General features: G+C 36.0%; 1 protein-coding gene across 5 annotated transcripts in view; it reads left to right on the top strand.

Moving 5' to 3' along the window:
- The window catches only part of LOC127790357 (BTB/POZ domain-containing protein FBL11), a 31,139-nt gene extending 6,000 nt beyond the window's left edge, over window positions 1-25,139 (top strand). Inside the window, exons 3-20 of one of the 5 annotated variants that reach the window (XM_052319828.1) lie at window positions 10,402-10,522; window positions 12,067-12,208; window positions 12,335-12,384; window positions 13,752-13,840; window positions 13,928-14,033; window positions 14,330-14,366; window positions 14,455-14,606; window positions 15,157-15,712; window positions 16,136-16,417; window positions 17,975-18,120; window positions 18,981-19,331; window positions 19,792-20,035; window positions 20,361-20,416; window positions 22,667-22,747; window positions 23,645-23,689; window positions 23,834-23,902; window positions 24,616-24,776; window positions 24,865-25,139. In XM_052319828.1, coding sequence (XP_052175788.1) covers window positions 10,402-10,522; window positions 12,067-12,208; window positions 12,335-12,384; window positions 13,752-13,840; window positions 13,928-14,033; window positions 14,330-14,366; window positions 14,455-14,606; window positions 15,157-15,712; window positions 16,136-16,417; window positions 17,975-18,120; window positions 18,981-19,331; window positions 19,792-20,035; window positions 20,361-20,416; window positions 22,667-22,747; window positions 23,645-23,689; window positions 23,834-23,902; window positions 24,616-24,776; window positions 24,865-24,868 — 2,692 coding nt within the window. In that variant the 3' untranslated portion in view covers window positions 24,869-25,139. Of the gene's footprint in view, window positions 1-10,401; window positions 10,523-12,066; window positions 12,209-12,290; window positions 12,385-13,751; window positions 13,841-13,927; window positions 14,034-14,329; window positions 14,367-14,454; window positions 14,607-15,156; window positions 15,713-16,135; window positions 16,418-17,974; window positions 18,121-18,980; window positions 19,332-19,791; window positions 20,036-20,360; window positions 20,417-22,666; window positions 22,748-23,644; window positions 23,690-23,833; window positions 23,903-24,615 lie in introns of those variants that run through there. The other 4 variants (XM_052319827.1, XM_052319829.1, XM_052319830.1 and 1 more) reach the window with 4 other exon arrangements.
- The last annotated feature ends 673 nt before the right edge of the window (window positions 25,140-25,812 follow it).

Here is a 25,812-nt window from a genome sequence, read left to right as displayed (position 1 = left end):
GGGAGTCCTTGAGTGAAGCTTATCCCTCAGACACCGACTTTGATGTTGCGATCTTTGAGTCTACTCCCTATAATATACCATCTCCTTCTTTATCCAACGCAGAAGGAATCTTGAACTCAGGGGGAGATGTGGGAGAACAAATAGACAAGGAGCCACTTGTCTACTCACGGAGACCTAAATCAAAGCCCGATGAGACTCTCGCATCTGAAGCATCAAAAGAGTTTGAACCGGTGATAGCTCCGACTACTCATGAGCCAAAACCCAATCCTGACCAGGTAAAAAATCTTGATGACTTACCCATTGCTCTTAGAATACAACCTTGTTCATGTACTCTCCATCCTGTCTCAAAATTTGTATCTTACAATGCTCTTTCTGCCAAGTGTCGTGCTTTTACGTCTAACCTTGACAGAACCCAGATTCCTAAGAATATTCAAGAAGCCTTGGAGATTCCAAAATGGAGAGAAGTAGTGATGGAAGAAATAAGGGCATTATAAAAAAATGGAACTTGGGAGGTAATGACGTTGCCAAGGGGGAAGAAACCAGTGGGCAAGTGGGTGTTCACGGTGAAGTACAAGGCGGATGGCACAGTAGAGCGGTACAAAGCCCGCCTAGTTGCAAATGGGTTCATCCAAACATATGGTATTGACTACACCGAGACATTTGCACCAGTAGCCAAGCTGAATACTATACGAGTTCTCTTGTCCTTGGCAGCAATCCTGGATTGGCCACTCCATCAGTTTGACATCAAGAATGCTTTTCTGAATGGTGAGCTAGAGGAAGAAGTATTCATGACATTACCACCAGGGTTTTACAATGAGGGAAAAGAAATCAGAGTATGTAGATTGAAGAAATCTCTATATGGGCTCAAGCAATCACCAAGAGTGTGGTTTGATAGATTTGCGAAGGTAATTAAGAATCAAGGATATCAATAGGGGCAGTCAGATCATACTATGTTCTTCAAACTATCTAATGATGGTAGGAGGACCATTCTAATTGTGTATGTGGATGACATCATACTTACTGGAAATAACATAGGAGAGGTGGAGAGGTTGAAGAAGGTCTTAGCCACAGAGTTTGAAGTAAAAAACCTAGGTCAAATGCGATATTTTCTGGGAATGGAAGTCGCTAGATCAAAGAAGGGAATTAGTGTCTCTCAGAGAAAGTACGTTCTTGACCTTTTGACTGAGACTGGTATGCTTGGTTGCAAGCTAAGCAATACCTCGATCGAGGTAGGGAAAAGAATGGAAGACGTTGGAAAGCCTGTGGATAGAGAAAGATATCAGAGGCTAGTAGGTAGATTGATCTACCTATCGCACACTAGACCCGACATTGCTTTCGCAGTAAGTGTTGTCAGTTAGCATATGCATTCACCAAAGGAGAGTCACCTAGAAGCAGTATATAAGATTCTCAGATATCTGAAAGGCTCACCAGGGCGGGGTCTATTCTTTAAGAAAGGAGACAGTAAGAAGATATAAATCTATACAGATGCATATTGGGCAGGCTCAGCAGAAGACAGAAGATCTACTACCGGTTATTGTACTTATGTTTGGGGAAATCTAGTAACATAGAGAAGTAAGAAGCAGAACGTGGTAGCCAAAAGTAGTGCTGAAGCTAAATTCAGAGCTGTCGCTCAAGGGATGTGTGAAGGGCTTTGGTTACAAAAGCTTTTGGAGGAACTGCATATCACAGTAGAGTTTCCCATCAAACTCTACTACGACAACAAAACTGCTATCAGTATTTCCCATAATCCGGTCCAACACGACAGGACTAAACATATAGAAGTTGACAAACATTTCATAAAAGAGAAAATTGAGAAAGGAACAATCTGCATGACCTATATTCCTACTAGAGAACAATTGGCAGATATATTCACTAAGGGGTTACAGAGATCTAGCTTTGAAGAGTTTATCTGCAAGTTGGACACGATCAACATTTATGATCCAACTTGAGGGGGAGTGTTGAAATCCTAAATGATTTGAAGAAGATTTGGAGAAGATTGTGGTAAGAGATTGAGATTGATGTCACAATATTTGGAAGGTTTAAGCTGATTATTTGGGGCTGATTTCTTGGGTTAAATCTTATGTTTCTATTTTTTGTTCTCTATGTACATATTAAATAGGGACCATGTATGTAAAGATAGAGAAGACTAATTGAATAAAAAGTCTGATTTAATTTTCTCATCGTCTTCAGCAATATATGATCTTGTTAGAGATAGATAGATCAATTTTCCTACTAGTCTTGGGTGTCTTGCCTTGTCCACAGGATAATTAGTCTTTGTGCTCCTTGATTTCCAATTTTGTTCCAAAGGGGTACTGGTAGGTCTACAACCTATTTTCCCTATTCCAGTGAGAAGATCTAGGGTATATTTCCTCTAAGTGATAAAAATCCCTTTTTTACTTCTTTCTACTTCCATGCCAAGGAAGAATTTAAGTGGTCCAAGGTCTTTCACTTTAAACTTGGCTTGTAGACACTCTTTTAATTGTTGAATTCTTGCAACATCATCATTTGTAAGAATCATGTCATCCATATATACGATTAGAATAGATTTTCCATTTTCAATTTGTTTGATAAACAAAGTGTGATTAGCCTGCCTTGTTGATGGCCAAGCTTCATCATAGTTGCACTGAATTTTGTAAACCATGTCCTAGGTGACTGCTTTAGACCATAAAGGGCCTTCTTTAGTTTGCATACCTTATTTTGATTTTCATATGATTCAAAACCAGGAGGCATTCACATGAAAACTTCTTCTTCCAAACTTCCATTCAAGAAGGCACTCTTTATGTCTAATTGGTGGAGTTCCCAATCTAGATTTGCAACAATAGACAATAATATTCTAATGGAATTCAATTTAACTATAGGGGCAAAAGTTTCTTCGTAATCTATTCCATATGTTTGAGTAAAGCCCTATGCAACCAATCTTGCCTTGTACTTGTCAATTTTTCCATCAGCATTATATGTTACTGTAAATATCCACTTGCATCCCACTATTTTCTTGTCTTTAGGCAGCTCCACAATGTCCCAAGTTTGGTTGTCAACCAAGGCCTTCATTTCCTCTAATACAACCATTTTCCACTTATGATTTTCCAAAGCCTACTGTATATTTACATGGACTTTTACCTCATCAACTGAAGCATTGAATGCCCTATGCTTTGGAGATATCTTAGTATAAGTAAGATAGTTCGAGATAGGATGTTTTGTGCAAGACCTTACTCCCTTCCTTATAGAAATAGGCACATCAAGATCATCATCAATTCTAGTTTCTTCCAGGTTAGAACCTACATTCAGTTCATATGATTGGATTTGAAAAGAAATTTTAGGTCTCCTTGAATAGACTTTAAGGGGCTGATCAAGGGTTGAGGTGGATTAATAGAATTTTCTGCTCCCTGTCACACCCTTAGAGATGAGCTAGGGTATAAAAGGAGAATCGGGAATATTAAGAGAAGAACTTGGGGGGAGAGATCAGTTGGAGAGAGAGAACAACAAGAAGATAAGGGAGAAGATCACGAGAGAGAGAGAGAGAGGGAGAAATATTAGGGAGAAACAAAATATTCAATTCATTTTCATCGTGCCCTCTTCCTACAGTTGAGGCAATATATATATATATAGCCTTACTTTAGCTACCGGACAAAGCTCTCCAACCACCTAAGCTACAAGACAAAAAGGGAAAAGATAAAAGGGAAAAAGATCCTAACAATCTCTAGCTACAAGACAAACAACCCTAACAGAAATAGAAATTAAAAAAAAAAATAGAAAACCAAAAATACCTTTGGAATGTGACAAATTTCCCTCCCTTGAAATGTTTCTTGTCTCCAAGAAACTTATTACCATTGAGCCATTGTTATTCATCCAATTCTAGCTTTCTCTATCAGTTTTACTCTTCTTTCTTTCTTTCTCATTCCAGGCTTTTTTCTCCCTTGTTTCACGTTCCTATTCTCTTGGGTCGTCCTCTGCTAGGACCAGCACCAGGGGTAGTTCAATGGACTTTGCTTCCTCTGTTGGTCCATCAAATAATTCCTCATTAACAAGTTGACAACTGAACAATCTGTCAATAGGCACATCTTGCTTTATCTGCTCTTCTTCTGGTTTATTGACAGTTGAGTGCACTGCAATAGACTTCTCCCCTGCGGGAGCCTCAATAACCTCTCTAGTAACTGCTTTTTCTTCTTTGTCATCCCGAATTGTCTGATTCAATTCAGGTCCTTCCTCATTTCCTTTAGGCTGTAGCCCATGCTTTTAGTTGCAACTCTCATATCCAGTCTGAAATAAGAAAGCAAAATATACCTTAGAAAAACATTCGATTGGAATACTAACTTGAAACTTCTGTGAAAACAAAATCAGTAAGTCATCCAGCTTGTGTTTGAGGTTAACGAGTTGAGTGCATGCTTCCTTGATTTCTTTTCTTGTTGTGGCGCATTCTGCTCAATACCAACTTGCCTCCATTTGGAGTTGTTTGAAATCAATTACTAGATTTTTCGTCCTAGTTTTCGATCGTTTCATCCAATTTTCTTCTTCCAGAACCGATGCTTGCCTCATTCATGCACCTTCTTCCATCTTCGATGTCGCCAAAACATCTAATTGACCACTATGAAAAGCGCCTGAAGGTCACCTGCAGACCGCCTGACTCACAGCTGAAGACCTCAAAAATCTACTGCTCTAAGTCGGCTCTCTAGAATGGTCGGAATCTCCTTCCGATCAAGGTGGACAACTCTCGAAGGCTAACGGTTCGTTTCACCAGTATGGGTCGGAGCTTCCGATCAGGGTGGGTAGCTCTCGAAGGCCACCGGTTTGCTTCATCAGTTGGGGTTGGAACTTCCGATCAAAGTGGGCAGCTATCAATGGTGCACAGGTAGTCGAAAACCTGGCTCTGATACCATTTGTCACATCCTTAGAGATGAGCTAGGGTATGAAAGGAGAATCGGGAGTATTAAGAGAAGAACTTGGGGGGAGAGATCAATTAGAGAGAGAGAATAGCAAGAAGATAAGGGAGAAGATCATTGAGAGAGAGAGAGAGGGGGGGGGGGGGGGCAGAAATATTAGGGAGAAACAAAATATTCAATTCATTCTCATCATGCCCTCTTCCTATAGCTAAGGTAATATGTATATGGCCTCACTTTAGCTACCAGACAAAGCTCTCTAACCACCTAAGCTACAAGACAAGAAGGGAAAAGACAAAAGGGGAAAATATCCTAACAACCTCTAACTACAAGACAAACAACCCTAACAAAAATACAAATTAAAAAGCAGAAAACTAAAAATACCCTTGGAATGTGACACTCCCTCTACACATAATTCTTGAATATGTTCAATGGTAGATTTAGCAGGAACATTAGGCTTATCAGTTGGAGAAGGATTTGCAGAAACAATTGGAGGCAAAACAATACCTCTCTTCTGTAGATATCTCCTCTTAAAGGTAGTAGGGGAATAGTAGGGTTGATTTTCAAAGAAGAAAACATCACAGGACATAGAATCATTTGGCTGTAGGAGAATAACACTTGTACCCTTGCTGTGTTGGGGAATAGCCAACATACACATTTTAGACTCTTTTTCTCTATTTTACCGCAATGTATAGATGGAATATGAACAAAAGTAGTGCATCGAAAGATCCTTGGGGTAAGAGAGTTATGAATACGAATGTTAGGAAAGATTGTCAACAAACATCTCAAAGAAATTTTGAAATTAAGAGTTTTAGAAGGAAGCTTGTTAATTAGGTATGCACCAATTAACATAGCTTCTCCCCATAAAGAGTTAGGAACATTGTTAGAGAACATAAGGGATCTAGCAACTTCAAGGAGGTGTCAGTTTTTCCTTTCAGCTACCCCATTTTGATGTGGGGTGTGAGGGCAAGAGCTTTGATGAAAAATACCGTGATCAAAAAGGTATTTTGTGAAATTTGGGTCAAAGTATTCCCTCTCATTATTCGATTTGAGTATATGAATAGAGGATTGAAACAGATTTTTTACAAGTTTATGAAGCCGATTAAAAATTGCACTTTCTTTAGACTTGTCTTTCATTAGATAAACCCAACACACTCTTGAGTGATCATCAATAAAAGTAATAAACCGACGAGTACCAATTAAGGTTGGAATTCGGGCTTGTCCTCAAATATCACCATGAATAAGATGTAATGATATGGAAGGTTTATAAGTGCGAAGAAGATGAGAATTACGAGATTATTTGGCAAGAACACACTGTTCACAATGAAAATAAAAAATGTCTTTATTATCAAATAATCTAGAGTATAAGCGTTTTAGGTAAACAACACTAGGATGACCTAATCGCTTGTGCCATAACATAATATCACAATGAGACAAAGAAATTGAATTAAAAGCTCTGTGAGGAGTGGGACTGGCCAAAAAATAGACCATTTTTTCCTTCAGTATTGCCAATCATCTTTCTCGAAATTAGGTCCTGAAAAACACAGGAAGAAGAAGAAAATTTAACTGCACATTGCATATCTCTAGTCAATTTACTAATTGATGTCAGATTGCAGTTGATAACCGGGACATGTAAAACAAACAAAAATGTTAATCCTGGAAATTTAATGTCTCATTTTCCGGCTATATTAGTCAAACTTTCATCTGCTACTACAACTTGGGCATTATCATTACATTTTTCATATGTAGAAAATAAGGAAAAACAGTTGGTCATATGATCTGATGCTCTTGAATCTATAATCCACGTATTTTCAAAATTCTAGTGAGATAACAAGGAGAAGTGAAATTTACCTCGTTGAGCAACTGAGATTGCAACATTAGAGACTGTATGTTTAGGTTCATTAGATACCTTGGATTGAGATAATAGATTTTTCAAAATCTCCATCTCTTCTGCAGTAAATGGAGGAGTATTGCCAAGTTTCTCATTTGCTAGTATTGATTCAGTAACATAGGCTAGTTTAGGTTGGTCCCTTTGATTCCTTGATTTCCAATTTGTAAGTTTACTGTGCAGTTTCCAACAAGTCTTCTTGGTGTGATGAGGTTTGTTGCAGTAATCACTCAATAGGTTCTTGTCTTTATTTTTCTGATGGGATGGACTAGTCTGATGAACTGCCAAAGCAGAGTTTTGAGTACCTATATCTAAAGGAGATGAGTTGTGTTAAGCATCACCTTCTTGCAGTTTTCCTCTCTTCTAATTTCAGCAAAGGCCTCACGAACGGAGGGAAAAGGTTTAGAACCTAGGAGTCGGCCACATACTTCATCTAAGTCCTTGTTGAGTCCATGCAAAAAATCAAATACTCTTTCCATCTCAAACATCTTAACATATTTGGCACTATCTTCATAACAATATTAGTTTATGTCATAGAATATAGTCATTTCTTGCCGTAATGCTGTTAAGACATTGTAATATTCAGTCGCTGACATATTACCTAGTCAAGTAGTCTTGATGGCTGATCGAATCTCAAAGCATTTTATGAGGTGTTCTCAAAGTCTGAATAGATTTCTTGCACCATTGTCCAAATATCCTTTACAGTTTTGTAGAACAGGTAAGTCCTTCCTATGTTTGGCTCTATGGAATTTATAAGCCAAGCCATCACAATAGAATTCTTAACATCCTAAGTTGAGTAGTTAGGTGTTGTTTTAGGAGGCATGGGAAGAGATCTATCAGGATAACCTACTTTTCCTTTACCCTTCATTACCAACAAGACTGATTAAAACCATTCCCGAAAATTTGTCCCATTCAATCTGTGTTGGGTAATTTGAAGGGAATGAAAATCAAGGTTTGAGGGGATGGAAGGCATAGATTGAGATGGAGCATCAGAGATCAAAGAGGTGGCAGAAGGATTGCTGGGGAGGAAGTGTTATCTACCATAAGCACAGGAACTAGTAAGTTTAGATGAGATAACCGGAAGGGAAGAAATCAGCCAGTAGGATTGTTGGCTCTAATACCATGAACAAAACAAAATGTAGTTGATCGAACCAACTTCCTCGAGTAAATTGAAGGAACAATCGAGTAACTTAGGATGAATACTTGATTAGAGAGAAAAAGAGGTTTACTCGATTAAATGGAAATATGCTTCAATATCAATTGAACTTACGAATGGAATATATATACAAGAATTCTTCTACATCATCTCCTAAAAAACAAGAAAAATTGAATATCTTTAACGGATAAAGTTTATTACTAAATCTAGAATTATCGCTCGTAATCAACTGCCTCCTTTTTCTTAGGAACCTTATCTCTCTATCTACTTAATCTTTTTGTAATCTTTCCTTATCTCCAACCAACCCCATTTCTTAGTCTTGTCCATATTCAAAAATTTTGATCCTTCAACTCTTATCTCTTTCTCTCGATATTCCAACAGTTATAAATACCAAATTTGTTTCCAAATACTTTAGTTTATCTCCTTTGTCTTTACTCAGTTTCCCTCTCCCATAGTTTCATTGTGTAGCTCTCTAGCTTGATCCCTTTATAATCTTCATAACTTTGAACATCTTCTTTATTCTTATAAGTTGGTGCTAAAGTTCTCTTTCTCCTCTTGTTTGACATCCTTTTTGATTTAAGAATTATATTGAATAATTTCATTAACCAAAAAATGCCCCCTTCTCACATGCATTTTAATGCTTCTATCAAGATATTATTTGGTCCAGCTACTTTATTATTCTTCATATTTTTTCAATGCTTTCTCTATTTTCATTGGGGAATATGTCTATAGAACTTGTAAATTCCTATCTTTTTCAAAGTTACTAAGATGCCCCGACAAAACACTTGTTTCTCCTCCATTGAATAACTTCTCAAAATACTTTCTATCTCTCCTTGATCACCCTTGATTTACTAGAACCTTTTGATTTTTGTCTTTCATGTGCTTCACTTGGCTCAAATCTTTTGTTTTCTCTCTTGCTTTAGCGAGTTTACATTTAAAACATATATCTTCCCTCTCTTTCGTGTTAAGTTAATGATATATATGTTGTTGTTGTTCACTAATTGCCTTTTGTGCTTCCCTTTTCACGAAAATATACCTCATCTAGTTTTCTTCATTACACCATTTATGTAATGTCTTGTCCCAAGCTCTCTTGGTTTTGATACTTTCTTGTACCTCTTCAATCACTTCCAGGACTCTTTTTTGGTTTGGAACTTTTCCCTTTGACTCTTCCAGATTCCTTTTTGTTGTATTTTGAATAGCAGTAGCCATCTCAATCCACATTCAATCTCTTCCATCACATATTTTTTCCTTCAAAATAGCTTGTTTTTTGCCCTTTAAATCCCATCATCTGATTCTAGGGCTTTATTTCATATCGTTTTTCTCCTCCATTTTTTATATAGACGTCAACGTCTATAAGCCTATGTTAAGTGGTTAGGTATTCTCTTGGTATAACTTTACAATCCTTAAAACATAAATGTTCCTCTTGTCTCGTAAGAAAGTAGTCTATTCAAGTAGTTGATTAGCCATTTTTATATGCGAAGTGTTCATCCTGTGCCATTTAATTCACCTCCAATAATGTTATCATCACCTCCAGGTATTCACAGGATAAATCCTTCTAAATCCTAACAAAATTGTCTCTGTCCCTTCCTAACCTAACTTTCGGTGCATATGTACTAACAATATTCATATTTATATATAATTTATTAAATATAACATTGATGGCAGGCCAGGTTGGGGTAGGTTGGGTTTTGAAAAGTAATCCTCCCATTTATCTGATCAGGCAAGCCTGATCCTCGAAGATTATATATCTTCCCAAGTTCTATAAGTCTTGAGTGGGCTTGGTCAAGCTTAGTGGTCAATTGAGTCAATGTGCATTCTTTGGTAGGCAAGTGGAGATTGATCTTTGCTTTAGTTTTGTTCTTTGCCAAATATTGGCTGTTATTTGTGTTTGGGCAAGTGTATATAAAAAAATGTATGTGGACTGAGTTTGAATAGATGATTGAATGTGATGCAGAGTTGATTTCTGTATTTCTCAAACAGAGATTTGATATTTTTTTTCACTTTTGTCAACTGATGAATAAAAGAGGAAACAATTATAATGATGTAAATGGCCATGACTGTATGCCAAGGACAGGTAAATATATTAGGTACTGTGTCAGCTTGGAGTTGCATTAACTGTTCAATTTTCTGCAATGGCTTTAATTTCATGATGCATGCCCACCAAAAAAAAAAAAAATGACCCACAGAAAAGCCCTCCCAATTGCATTGAACATCTATACCTCAATATTTTTCTTATTTGGAAGTTAATTCTTTGTAAATCCACCACACCTTTTTTTCACAAGACGCGTGTGAGTACATGCATACAAGATTGTCTGTGCTAGCAGTTCTTTTAGGATAATAGAGTCCAGTGAATGAATTAAGAAGTTAATCAAATCTATTTTATTCATCCCTGTGACGCTGATGCAAATGGGAGATTATTGAATTTCTGCCTTTTCATATACTAACAAATTTCTGATATCTTATTATTTATTATATTCTTGCAGTGAATCATGTCTAAACTGTATATCAATCCAGTGGAACCAAGAAATATTTATGAGTATTCTGATGTTTATATTTGGCTTTCCTGTTAATGTTACAGCAAACAATTTCCCACCTCTGTTTGAGGTAAAATTCAAGTGGCCCTTGTTTATGTTAATGTCCTTTTGCCATTTTTTCACACATGTTTCTCTATTTTTTTTATACTATTTGTCATTCTTAACTTATAATATTGACGGAAGGTGATTGTATTTCATTTCTAGGGAGGGCAAGTTTTACATTTGAACTTCAATAACTATGCTTGAAAATCCTTCTCTAGAGGAAACGGCATAAATACAACTTCTACTGTACTATGATTCCTCTGTAGAATTTAGCAATGGGCTCTAATGACCTGTGATCAGCTAATGAGGCAGAATGCTTCAAGGTGACAAAAGTGGGTGGTATTTACTAATTTAGGTTCAGGTTAAAATGATCTCCAAGCCTACTGTTTGAAATTTTATGGGTTTGCTTGAAGGCCGGGAAACAATTGAAATGATAGGTAACTTGAAGAATAGTTGCACTTTCTGATATAGGGATGAGGAAGAGAAAGAGGAAAACATAGACCTGCATGCTTCAAGAAATCGTCCCCAGATGCTGATGTTCTCACAGGAAGTTACAAAAGGACCATTACATGATTTATTGATTATCTTCACCTTTAATTGGTTATTGAAATTACAGAAGTAATCATATACTTGAATCTGGAAAAATGTTTATCTCATGGATAGGCACCAAAAGAACCACATTAATTTTCTGTTTGTGCTTACTTATTTCAGTACAGGTTCATTACATCATCACTGAGATGCTCAACTTGGAAAGTATTTCAGTTTAGAAACAACTAAGCCAAATAAAACTGGAGAACAGGTCTAACTGAGTTCTTCTGTTTTGCACCAATAAATCTAACCATTGTTCACACGGACTAACATGTAAACCAATAAAATTAAAAGATGCGACTGAATTATATCAAATTATGGAACTTAATATAATAGAAATTACCAAAGAGCCATTTTGTCTGAAACTGAAATGTTTGCAACTTTATTGGAGCATCATTGCTTTATTTTGATACAAGGTCCAAATTCATTTGTTTACTGCTGGAAATGCCACTAGAAAGTTTAAATAAGGTTAGATCAAGATTCTCAGATACAGAAGTGAAGGAAAAAACAAAAATTGAAGTTGGAACTAGCCAACTAGGAAGTACACATGATTTAGTTGGATAGTGTCCAGTTTGACTGTTCAATAATTTTTATGCAGAACCAGTGCATAAGACACTGGCAAATGAATTATCTAGAAACTTCAGGCCTGAGATGATATGGGTAGATTTGGTGTATCTGAAATCTCATTCTTGAAAGTATGATATAAATTTTTAGGGGCTAGAACTGCACTGCACTGTTGTCTAAAGATTGCATTTTGTCCCATGGCTTGCTACATTTCCCTCCAAAAACGTTCCTTGTTCTCCGAACATCCCTTCTCATGCATCAGAGAGCCCAGGCTATGAACTACACAATCTATAACATCTTTGTTTGATGCTATCTCTGCGTTAGGCTTTAATCTTAACTATCAATACAGATCTATATATTCTTTTTTATTTGGAATCAGTCTATTTTTATCTGTTTTTAATGTTTGTATGGTGTATTCAGGCAGCACTATTTTTTGGAGTGGATATGCTTCTTTCAAACTGTAAGGCTTGGTTAATTGATGCAACTTCTTCAAAGGGTCTTTGCTCACTGAAAATACAGGTGGATGATGTAATCCATATATGGAAGTTTGGTATAGAGCATGGTGAGGATTCTTGTATTCTTGTGGATTGCTAGACACAATTGAATAAGAGAATTCATGTTTCTGTTTTGTTGTTTCATGAAAGCATTATGGCATCAATCTGATAGATGGAACTGGATTATGTTGCAGTGCATGATTTCATTCCAGAACGCTGTACAAGCTATCTTGCAAGGAACTTTGTATGTGCCTAAGCCTAACTACTACATAGCTTGGCTAGCCAACATTTACTGCAATGTTTTTGCTCTATACTGATTGCGATGTCAGTTTTTCAAACTGATGTACACGTTGCTACTAGAACATTACTGGTTTACTACCTTCTAGGTTTAATAAACACTTTTGGTGTCATTTATCTTAAGACATTTTAGTCTTGAATGAAAGAAGGAAGCTGAGTACTAACCCATCCTACATAAGACTTGGTTTTGTGAGATCTCTTTTCCTTTTGGAAGCATGTTGCAGTGTTCCATGCTGCATCAGAGATCGTTACATGCATTTTAGTTATCATTTTAAACTAAGATGCCGAATTTCACAATACATTATTCACTTTCTATTTTTACTAAACTTACATGTCATATATTTGACTTTCAACAAGCTCACCTTGAAGCCTTTGGATTCTAAATTATTCCTCCATAACTCAAGTTTAATATTCATGCTTTTTTTTGTCTTATCCACTCACATAGTATTATCTACACATAAGCTCCACAAAGGCATGCACCTCTTATAGTCTTATTGGATGTGTCTAGTTTCGTGAGTTAATCTACTATTAGAGCAAAGAGGTAAGGGTTAATGCATATTCTTAATTGGATTTCAATTATAATTGAAAAAGATTTAGTGTCTCCTCCACAACTTCGAAAACATGCTTATGCATTGTGATACATGTCTTTATTAACTCCTCTCTTCTCAAAAACTCTCTACAAGACTTCTCTGATAGGGTAGCATATGTTGAAGATAAAATGATAGATGGTTGATATAGTTCTAGATTAGGGATGACTAAATTAATATTAAGAACCAAAAGGCAAGATACATTGTTATCTAAGTGAAATTATGTTTTTGATGGAGTGGAATGGAAAAGTATTCTTTTAGCCTATCCCATATACTTGGAAAAAGAATTTATTTGACTTGAGTTCAGAAACCAAGTCACAATTTTTGTTCTCTCAATGTCCGTCATGTGGAAGGTTCAGGATTTGTAATTTTTAGAGTTCATGATATATTTTGATAAGTTACACATTGAATTATGACTGTTGATAGGGATAATTGGTGAGCTAGAAGTCATGTAGCCAACCCCACATAGTGGGATTAAGGCTTTGATATGTTTTTTCTTTCACATTGAACTTGAAAATGTCTGAATTTGTACACTTTTTATTTATGTTTTTCCTGTTCATTTCCTGAAGATTGTAGGCTGCTTCACGAAAATAATATGCTCTTGTAGATTGCAATTGGTGTCTTGTGCTTTGGGCTAGTGCTTTATTCTCACTGAGCCCCATCTAGACCTATTTTCTGCTAATGAAACCTTGTAAGTCGTGTTTTTTTTTTTTCTTTTTTTCTGCAGATGTGGGCAATGTACTGTGAAGATTTTCCTTGTTTGCCCTTCAATTTATTGGTTTCTTGTGTAAAGCATGTTGATTTGACTGTAGACAGGTTGGTTTTTTTTTCAGAGAAGCATTTCACATTTTTAGTAATTTTACCTGGAATCAGGATGTTTTACTTTGTTCTGTTCTCCCACAGTGAGAGGCATCTTGCTGATGCTTTAATAGTTTGGCTAACTGCTAACGCAGAACAATTTGAAAGCTTGACTGGCACCAGAAATGACTGCAGTGGCATTCTGAAAGAGGTATGGATAATGTGGTTTAATCCTTACATTGAGGGATAGTGCAGCTGGATCTCTCTCTAACACACACATACCCACAAACACGCATGCACATTGATGTAGAATAGTTTTTGAAAACTTGGACAATGTTTGCTTACAATTAGTAGTCCAGTGGGCATTGTATCACAATTTTATCCATGATATGAATTTTTTGAATGTATACTCCTCATTCTATACATATATTATTTTTTTTTGTATATTTTATTAATGTTATATAATATGAATAATGTTTTCTCACTTTTATTATTGATGCTGAACAGATCCGTTTTGGCCTCTTGCCATTGTGGTTTGTTGCAGGTATGCTAAACTTCATGAAAATTAAAAACACTAATGCTATATTTATGGGCATTCACAATCAAATTGTTCTGTTTGATCCATGCTTTAGGAAAAAGAAGATGCCGTTGCTTTTATAAATTTGCTAAGGAGAGCATTGAGGCTATCCATAATCTAATGGCACATCAGTCTAAAAGCACGAGGAATGCCTCAAGGGATGATGAGTCATGCCAGCTGAAGATAAGATTGACAAAGTATACTAAGGTTTTATCTTAAGTTCTTTTATCTCCAGAACTTCGATTTCTGTGACTTTAGAGGTGTTTTGCACCTTTTGACATTTTAAGGATCGATTTTGTTGGGGGGAGGGGGGGGGGGGAACAACTTTTCTGCCAGATGTATATAAAACTAACTTATGGAATACCAATTATCTGTGTTGTGTTAGTGATGTGTGAGTACAAACATAGTTCATTGTCAATTATAAGTATGCAAGGTTGCTACTTCATTTGGAAATGAGTTAGTGCCCAAGGGTTGATGAGATCTAGAGTTCTATTTATTTTTAAAATTTTATAATTCTAGTTGTATAATAATCTAAAAAGATGAGAGATTAGTGAGGATGTTACTCATATAATTAAGGAAAGATGGTTAAAATGGAAAAGTACATCTATCTTTATCAGATTCTTGATGGATTATAGTCATAGCAATACATTGGATACAGGTCTTTTTCATTTTCTTTTTCCTGCCTGAACTATGATGTGATTATTATGCTTGCATTTATCTTCTTTGCTGATTGGACAAATTGTCATTTTCCATGCAGAAAGTGGACCTTTCAGGTTGCCCCCATATGAATACAACAATTCTGCTCATTTCAATGCTTCCCGGTTCATATAATACCCACATCATGTTATCCAAGTATATTGAAGAGCGTTCAAACAGCCTTGAACATCTTGCTAGGTATCACTACAGAATTGAATGGGCTCCATTGCCAACCTTGTCATTTGATGCAGTAGAGGAAGTGGATATTTCCAACTGCCGAAGCATGCACCTTGAGGCTGCCGTTGAATGCTTGTCCAAGTCATTTCCATCCTTGAGAGTGCTGACGGCGGCTCACTTTTTGAACTTCAAGACGAAAAATTTTTGTCAACTAGTGCTAAACTGCCCCCTCCTTGAGGAAGTTGATTTAACAGTGGATGTCAGTCCAATTATACCAACACAAGTCTCAATTCTATCTTCAAGTTCGGCAATGCCTTCACATGTTTCAGCATTTGTTGAAATGGATAGTCTTCCTCTGAGTGCTTCAAGGGTATATATGTCCAGGCCAATGCCATCAAATATTACAAAACTCACATTGGAAGGCCGAGTTGATGTGAATGGTAGGATTTATACTATCTACCACTGACCCTCTCCGTCTCTCTCTCCTCATTGACTGACTTTAAATTTAAAGATCAGAATATTGTTTATACAATTGTTGTTGGCATATGTGGTGTGGAGACCACAAAGGCGAATTTGTAGCCTATATTTTCTTTTTCAAGTTCCACATAAGTTGGTAGTGAGAATCCATAGTTCAATGTATGTTTATTAGCACATGGTTGAAATTAGTTATACCTGGGATGGCTGGATGAGAAAAAGTCAAGCTTGTTTGCATGCTCTATTGATAGTTGCCCCATTTACAACCATGAAACCATTTCTTTTAAATATTGGAGTTTTTTTTCTTTCTTGTATGATTTTCTTTTAGGTTTCTAGAATGTGATTTCAACATACTAACCCCCTTCCTCCCTCTTGCATGATCTTGGCAGATTATGATCTTAAAAATATCTCGGAATTCTGCTCTTCTTTACATTTCCTCAATGTTCGAGGGTGTACTTCAATTACAGATGCTGGCATCTCAGGTCTCATACTCAGATGTGTAAAGCTAGATTCGCTGCTTGTCTGCGATACTTCTTTTGGACATGATTCTGTTTTGGCTCTTCTATCTGCCATTCCTGATTTAAATCTTTTTCCTGATTGGCAAATCGAAAGCAACAGTACCATGTCACTGGCTTTCAACTTTCAAGTACTGCATATGGGTGGCTGCAAATGTGAGTCCTTTTTCCTGTTTACATCCTTTCTTTTTTAGCCTTTGATGGTGAAATAGAAATAATCTCCTTTATTCTTGGACATTTTGCATTTGTATTTTGTTCTCTGGGCTTCTCATAATACTTTTCGCTCAAAGTTCTATGGTTTGATCAATGACTGTTGAGAATTGTAGATTGACAGTATGCAGTAGTGCAAACCCTGTTAGAGAACATTAAGACTCATTGCTTAAATATTGGTATCTTTTTTCTGTTGTTATATTCTGCATTGCTTGAATGCATTGTTAAGGAGACTCAAATTGCAGGATATACTTCTAGGTTGTGCTGGAAAAAAAGAAGGGATAAGAAAACCCAACTCAAGTTAACTCTAGCTTCATCCCAACTGCTTTGATGGTTTACACTCCACTTGGTTTTGACTTTATTTGAGACACTAACCTTTATGAATAGGCAGCAATTTGTGGCTGATCTATACATTCTTCTCTTGGAATTTAAGGTATAATGTTCATATCTATATTATGTGACTGAGAACATAGAGGTAAAGTTGTTTCTAGTCTGAGAATATTGGGAGGAAAGATGAGCAAACTTCCAATGATAGGCTTTCACCAAACATGGCCATTGTAGTCCTATCCTTTTGGAGTAGCAGTAAATGAACTTAGCATGCATATCAATGGGGTATCTTTTGATTTACACCAAGTTTAAGTACATAATGCTTGGATAAAATGTAGAAGTATAACTCACAAATTTAAAGATTTTATATTAAGCTAAATAAAAGAATTAATTGTAATATAGGCATTTATTGAGGTAGAAGATATGCAAGTATCATGGTTCAAAATGTAACTAAGATTACTCATTTCTGATTTGTTTTACATGTATAAATAGAACACTAAGAAATCATTTTTATGTAGAAATTAGTTTAACATTGACAAAATAAGAAATGGAATTAATAAGTTTGGAGCAACGCCTACTAAAGATAAGATGAGGGACTCACTATGAAGATGGTTTGGACAAGTGAAAATTAGACCAACAGAAGTAGCTATAGGTGAGTGGATGAAATGGAGTAAATTTGTAGCAAAAGAGGGAGAGGAAGACCAAAAGTAAAACTTGGTGGGAAACCCTTAGACATGACATAGGAGATGCTGGCCTTATAGAAAATATGGCTATATATAGAGCTTATTGAAGATCTAGAATTCATGTAGCCAACCCCATCTAGTGGGATTAAGGCTTGCGATTGTTGTTGTACCAATATCAAAAAATAAGCATGAATATAACTGATCCTAATTCCTATTTTAGATGGTTCTGTTCATAAACAAATTGAAGGTTTTGATATTAGATTTGTTAAATTAACTAGTTTATTAGAACTGAAGTTAATAGGTATTATTTCCATATTTCCTAATTACTGCTAGATTGTAGATTGTTAACTTACACTGTGTTTCAGGTGTTTATCAAAGGACGTGTGTTTTTCTGATGGATACATGTATTCTCAAGGCTTTGTATGTTGTTGTAATGTATCAAGTTGTGGCAAGTCATTATCTTGTTAGTGTCTAAAAGGGCATCTCTTTGCAGGTCCTGATGAAGCATTGCTGTTAGAGCTAATGTCTCAAACACCGAAGCTGAAGAGTCTTTGCTTGAGGGAGACTGAAATTGGTGATAGAACTCTTCATAGCTTTTACGGTTCTTCCTTGGAAATGCTTGATGTTTCTAATACTGAGGTATGCCAGCAATCTAATGGAACCTTATGGCTCTCTTCTGACAATGAGTTTCTGATTATACTACTAATTTTTTTTTTTTTTCTATTTAAACGGAAATAGTGGCAGTGTAATTATTTCAGGAAGTAGTAGATGTGAAGGGAAAAAGTTGGTTGGCATGCTTAGTTTGGCCATCAGGCCCATCATATTTATATAATATTTGCACAGCTTTTACAATCTAGTCATATAGCCTTTAGACTTACTGTTGAAAAGCCATCTGAAAGAATGGCTAGCTTTCTGTCGGATGATCTTGTCAGATTATTATAGTCAAGTGTAAGGTGGTGATGATGGTCAAATAAAACTAGTGGCAGTGTAATTATTGTCAGAAGATAATAATTACCACCATCATCACTTGAAATGGCAGAAGATAATAATTATTGTCAGAAGATAATAATTATGGTCAAGTGTAAGGTGATGATGATGGTCACCCATCGAGTGTAAGAGATCTGACCGGGATGTATGCCTTAAAGATAAGATTGCAAAGTGCCCTTTTTCTTAAGTTTTACTTTATTTTTTTTCCTAAATAAGTTTTACTTTTCTGAGTAGGATCAAAATGTATTCGATATATTTTTTGTGGATTCATGAAATTATTATTATGATGAATCCCTTTCAAATTGGTCTTGGTGAGCTCTAATGGAAGTCTGTAAAATCTTAGGCCATACAGACTATGGGTGGAGTGCTGCACAACCACCTGTTAATCCAAAAAAAGTAGTAATGTCGTCATGGATTTTCTTTTCTTTGTTATCAGCCTTCTCTTCTTGTACCTGGTGGATAATGCTGGTTCTAAGTTCTAACCTGGTAATATTGCGCTCCTTGAATTGCAGGTTTCTGGTGCTGCTTTAGCTCACATCATCACTAGAAATCCTGGACTGAAATGTTTGAAAGCAAAGAGCTGCAGGAATCTATTTCACCAGAAAAGTATGATTGAAGGGGAGGATTTTCTTTCTCCCGTATCTTTGAGCAAAGAATGGTATATGGAGCTGGGAAAAACTTGCAAATTTGAAGAAATTGAACTTGGATGGGGATTTTCTTTATTTTCTCTAGAAGCTCTGAAACCTGCAATTACACCACTAAGAGCGATAACTGTGGGTTTAGGTGCATCACTAGGTCAAAAGGCACTGGAACTCCTACCTGTTACTTGCCCTTTGCTAGAGTCAGTGGTCCTTTATTTTCAGGTACTATTAATTTATGATAAACAGCACTGCCCATTGCCCCCTCACTAATTTGCAAATACCTACCAGCCTAAGAATTAGGAAGACTGAAAATCACATTTTGCTCCATGTCCCGAAATAGGTTATATTGATCTGCCTTCAGACCATTTTAAATGGTTGATCATTATGGTTTTGAGGAAAATGATTAAAAGTTTGATTTCAACTTTGTTGAAGTTCGTTTATAAGATAAGTGAAGTTGGTATCATTGAACTTATTTATTTTGCACGGGTACATAACAACTTAGATTGGGTGAAAGCATTCATATACTAAAACCACAAGCTGTAGCTCTCTCTGCATGAGAAAACCTGTAGAATGCAAGGTTTCAGTCCCTTATTTGAACAAGTCTGTGCTTATGACCTTTTCTTAAAATGTAGACTGAATTTGGAAAAGCATTGTCATTTAACGGTACCACTGTTCTCAACAGGTAATCACAGATCATATCTTAATGAACCTTGTGGAATCCTTGAGGCACTTGAAACTGTTGGCTCTCTGCCACTGTCTTGGTGAGATATCTTCTGGAAGCTTTAAGTTCAGTATGCCGAATTTGAGGAAATTAAGGCTTGAAAGGGTAACTCCGTGGATGACCAATGATGATTTGGTTATTCTGACTCAGAGTTGCGCAAATCTGATTGAGCTTTCGTTGCTAGGATGCAGACTTCTCAATTCTGGTGAGTGATAATTATTGACTAGTCCTCTTTGCACTTGGATGTATGGATCAAATTCCATAACCATGGTTTTCCAGACCTCCTTTTAATATTTAATTTTGATATCCTTAAATAGGAATCTAGTTTGGTTTAAATAGCTCGTCTTCAATTTCTTTCCACTGCTTCATAGCAAAGGTCTCCTTCCCCTTCTGATTTATTTGAAATTTCCTACTAGTGTGTACACCCTTCTGGGGCAAGTACACTCACATGTCAATGTTCTATTGGAGCATCAAATAATCTGATCTATTATTTTGCTGCTTCATCTTGTTATTTTCTGTTCTTTTTGTAGATTCACAACAGATCATTTCCAGTGGTTGGCCAGGCTTGATTTCTGTTCATCTAGAGGTTTGTGGCTGCCCCTTCTCTTTTGGTTAAGCAACTCTTTTAACAAGAAACAGTCATCTTGATTGTTGGGAAAACTTTTAAAAGTTGTCAAACAAATTCTGCAAACTTTGATATCACTTTGATTTTTGTATACCTTTGCTACCATTTGTTAGGATTAATCAAACTGAAATTTTGTGTGATTATTGATGCTGAATATTGTAGAAAATTATTAGATTAGGAAAACCCACAAAAAGATCAAATCATTTTAGAGACAGATTTAACATGGTTCACCAAGATGCCTACATGCATGGGCAAAGGAAGAGCAACCAATTTCATTATTACCAAAATAAAGTTTACAATGGAACAATGGAGAAAAACTCTTAAACCTAAAACCTAAATAGACTTGTCCTCTCAAAGCACAAATTGTGTTCATATTCTCTATCATTTGCACCCATCCAAGAAGAAATAACAACACACACACACATAATTTGTACAGATATCCTAATCTTTCTCTACATTGATTGTAGTACAGAAATCCTATTTCTCCTCTAACAAACCCTAATTTCCTCCACACCACACACACAAACCCTAATTTCCTTTTGCAAGCACTATTGTATCTAGAAGAGAAAGAAAGACAAAGGAAGAAAGAAATAAAAAGATAAAACAAAAAAAGGGAATAGTGGAGAAGAAGACACGGAAGAAGAGCAAAAATTTAACCTTTATGTGATTTTTTCTCCTATAATTGAGGTATGTCAATTATTACTTGACTCTAACTTTAGATTAAGAATTTTTAGCTTTATATTTATATTTGGTAATAGTTAAATTGCTTGCGAAACAAGTCGAATATTAGAAATTAGTTATGATATTTATGATTTGATTTTTATTAAATTTGTGTTGTTGAATGCCTATTACTAATTAGATTATTTAAGCATATGGTTAATAGTGTAGACAATGAGGTGATTATATAGCGCTGTCAAAAAATGAAAAGTTGCCATGGCCAGCTACAATAGTATATTTGTGCACTTAAAATGTTATTATAAGCATAATTTTTTATTATTACTTTCTTTTATTCGGTAAGTTATTACTTTATTTTCTTTTATAGTTATTTCTAATTGATCCCACTGGCCAAAAATCCTGGCTTTGCTAATTCATTTTGAACAATTGATATGAAAATTCCAACCTTATTATTATTTGGAATAACTTGATCTTCAAATCTCATCCTGATATCATCCACACTTCTATTTTTAATAATCTTTTACACCATATATTTGGTTTTCTGCCTGTTTACCTTGAGTCTTTGGCTTTTTAAGGTAACATATATCAAGGCACCTTGTAGTGCAAATATGTTCTTTTTTTACTTTAATTTTGTTTGAAATAGGGATGTTAGGACCTAAACCCGTTTATTCTGATGGGTCCAACCACCCAACTTTTAGCAAATCAGGGTTATTCACAGATTTTCCAAGTTTGAATCTAATTGGTTGGGAAGTTGAACTACTTGATGAGTATCATCAGTTAATTCTTAGACTTGCCTTGTATAAGTCACTGGGATTAATAGCATGCATCTGAAATATACACCTAATCATGGTTTTGATTGTGGTCAAACCTTTGAATAGATAGATGTAGATTGGGTTGGATCACTGCCGGAATTGATTACTATTATTTACACTTTCCAGCATAATGATGCAAGTGTTAAATGCAAAACAGATTACTATTAGAGGTCAGAAGGGGTTGGTTAGCTCTCACACCCTGCTAAGGTGTGACATGACCAACTCCTATCCCTGCCAAGCGTGGGGAGATTGAATGAGCCTATCTGAACAACTATCCCAAGCCATAAGATATACGTGGACAAAGTGCCCCTCAGAAGGTGTTTGGGCAGGAAACTACATCTGCAAGTGGGTTTGCCCCTCTGTGTGAAGGGAACAGTGAGAGTCAAACTTGCAACTTTAAAACTGTATTCCTACCATTTACATCCATTCCACAGGGCTATCTAATAAAAGTTTAAGCTCGTGGAGAGGCAAATATGTGCAGTTATTATACCCTCAGAATTTATAATATTCATTTGAGCTCATTGTAACCTCTTCTTTCAGTGGTTAACCATTTACCAGAGCATAATTATTTGGAATACCTATTTTATTACCTTTCCTGGAGTGTTTGAGCTGCTTCTGTGATAAAAGCACACCTTCTGTGCATGTTTCAGTACCATCAAATTTCATATGAAATTTCTTATTTTTATTCATTTATTTTTGCATTTGTGTTATTAATAAAATTTAGGACTGCGGAGAAGTCACGAGATATGGGGTTGCTTCTCTTTTTGAGTGCAAAGCTGTTGAAGATATATTGCTGCGACATAATGTGAGACATCTGTTACTGCCCTTGTCCTTTTTTATCTTGCATATATATGTGGTTGAAGTTGGACATATTGACACATTAATGCTAGCCATTACAGAAACATTACGCCTTCGTATAGGTTCACTTAATTTACCTATTGCCAGTTTCAGGCACTTCCTGAACTGTACACCCAACCCAAATAGACAGTCTTATGTAGTATGTTCCATGGAACGCCAAGAAAAAAAACAGTTTAGTAATTGACCCAATAAGCCGAGGAAGTAGTTTCAACCTAAGGAGGCCATCATGATCACAAAATTTGCCTAACTTGTTCATGTTATGAATTCTAGGTTTACTGACTTTTTAATGTCACAGTGATTACATGACATTCTCCTTTACAAATTCTCTTCTTAAGTGTCTCCCTCCTGAACCTGGCAATAAAGGAAGATCACTTCTCTAATCTACATGATTTGGTTCTCTTGAGCATTGTTGTTGATTCCCATGCTCTGTAGTCTACATTCATTGGTTATTTAGTATTGCAGTTGATACAATTGCTTTGCGATATATAATATGATGAAAGTCAGACAGAAGTGTTTGGAAGCGTGTGAATATCTCATTTTGAAACTTTTCCAATGGCTGTGTGGCATTGGATCTGAATGAGAAGGTTTTCATGTAAAAAGAACCAACCCTACTCAGTTGATTGATAATAATGTCACCCAGAAATGTCATTTTGGGGGGAGGGAGTCAATGTATTATTTGGTTTGCATTCTGAAATAGAGAAATGAGGGATTATCTTATGGTAAGGTGCATAACTAAGATCTTCATGATTGTGAAGTACATCGTGTGTTTATCAAATTTCATTTCTAAAGAAGAAATAAAAAAGACTAAATGGTCAATTTTCTTATTCTAACCTTCACATGTCAGGGCCCTGGGATCCAGAGAAATTTCATTCTTGATGCCGCTTCCAAGGTAAGCATGCGGATGACTACCTTTGGTTTCAGTTTTGTGTTTTTTATTCCCACCCCCCTCATTTTACTGTCTTGACATCTTACATACCTGCTGAAAAGATCTGCCAACTTATATTTTGTATTGTGTCTTTTGTTGCAACTCCAGATGCCAATGCTTCGTAAATTATCTCTTGACACGTGCGATGCAAGTGAATGTGACTTTGACCTTCCAGATGTAAGTTAAGAGGGATGTTTCTTTTTTGCTCGGTAGAGGGATATCTCCTTTATTTGTTAGATTTCACTAATAAAATTATGGACCAGCCACTTCTATCCCCCCCCCCCCAAAAAAAAAGAATCAATCAGATCATTATATCCTAGGTGAAAGGGCCAAGCTCATCAAGGAGAAAGAAATGAGAAGTCGGTTTCTATTTTACACTTGTTTGCATAAATGGTCTTTATGATAATGAAATTTTGGAGAAAATTGCTATGGGTTTCGCCTATTGAAAAACCTGGATATTTTACCCAGTGGTGTCTTTTGCCTTTTCCATGATGTGACACCTCTGGAGGACAGGATCTGGCCTTTGAAGGAGAGCATTCCATACATTTTCTCAGAAGCATTATTCTTTTCTCGTTCAATTACCCTCTTTGATGGTTTCTTTTTTATAATCATATTTATCCAAAAAAAAAATGTTATGTATTTTACCAAGTATATTTTCTCTCCCGTTTTACTCCTTGTGAACTTGATATCCTCCCCCCTTGCCTTCTTTCCAATTGCCACCATTGATGTGGAACCCGTGAAAATTTAAGTAGATAGATAGATACAAAACATCTGAATACAGCTTTTAGCAGTGAATCCAAACATAAGGTTCCTGCCTTGAATTCATCATTGTAATCTTCTCTTCTACACTTGGCCAACGGAACGTTCTGACTATGACAAATCTGTCTCAGTTTGCTAGCAGGTACTCACTGAGTATGGTTAAAATTGCAAGGTGCAAACGTCCAAGATGTGCTTTCGACCTCAGAAAGTCATGCAGAGCTCCAGTGCACAGGGAGACCTTAGTATTGGTTTGGAACAGCAAGAATCTCACAAGAACTATAATCAAGGAAAGGTTGTAATTGTGGCTCTTGGAGAAAGGTGGAGTCTTGGATTTGGTAGATCTTGAGAGACTTTGTGTGGCTCACACAATCATAATGCAGGTAACTCGGATGCAAGAAACCATAGCCCTCTTGCTGAGAATGTCAAATTGAATGAACAGGATTGAAGCCACGCTGCTATTGCTTCTTGAAATGTACGTCGTGTTCATATATGAGAAGGGAGGAAAAGGAACCAAAAAAGAAAAAGAAAAAAAGAACACCTGAGGAAAGATAATTTGCACTTCATTGCCTTTGACTTGTTTGGCAGATTACAAGATTAAGGCTTGTGATTGTTAGTTGTTTTTGTGAGTTACTCAAATTACTGTGCTTTTAATCTTTTCTATTGTGGTAAATTACAGTCATTAGCTTTAAGACTAATAAATTTGATTGTTAGATGCAATCGCCAGCCACTTATTAATGCATGAAAACTGCTTTCTGTTTATATGTTCTTTTTTCTTGATCGAGTCCTGTGATTGCTTTTCAAATGAAAAGGCTTCAACAATGAAACCTGCCTCTTTACAGAAATGGAGATTGTTGAAAGGAAAAAAATAAGATGAGAAAAAATACAAGATGATCAAATCACAATTAAATACACGAGATTTTTATGAGGAAAACCTTAAAAGGGAAAAACTATAGCCGTCGGGACGATAGAGAAAAAATATCACTATGTAATGAAGTTTACAACTATAAAGCCTAATATTCTCTCTGAACTCAAGTTTCAATTACACTCAGCTCCTAACTCTCATTGATCTCTCACAAATGATTTTTCTCTTTTGACTAACAAGCCAATCATCTTATTTATAGACTAATTTTCTTGTTCAACAAGGTTAAGGTTTCTTTGTCCATCAAGACTAAGGTTTCCTTACATAACAACAATTTTCAACTAACTATAAATTAGGATTACAAATTAAACAAGAAACCAATTAAGAATAGGAAATAATATTCAAGACTAATTAGGATTTCTCGCTGAAAATTCTAACAAACCACCACCTCAGTGAGAATTCCTAAAAA

This window comes from Diospyros lotus, chromosome 14 (genome assembly GCF_014633365.1).
Source record: "Diospyros lotus cultivar Yz01 chromosome 14, ASM1463336v1, whole genome shotgun sequence".
Classification (NCBI taxonomy): domain Eukaryota; kingdom Viridiplantae; phylum Streptophyta; class Magnoliopsida; order Ericales; family Ebenaceae; genus Diospyros; species Diospyros lotus.
Note: the sequence above shows the minus strand (reverse complement) of the source record. Positions and strands in the feature narration are given on the sequence as shown.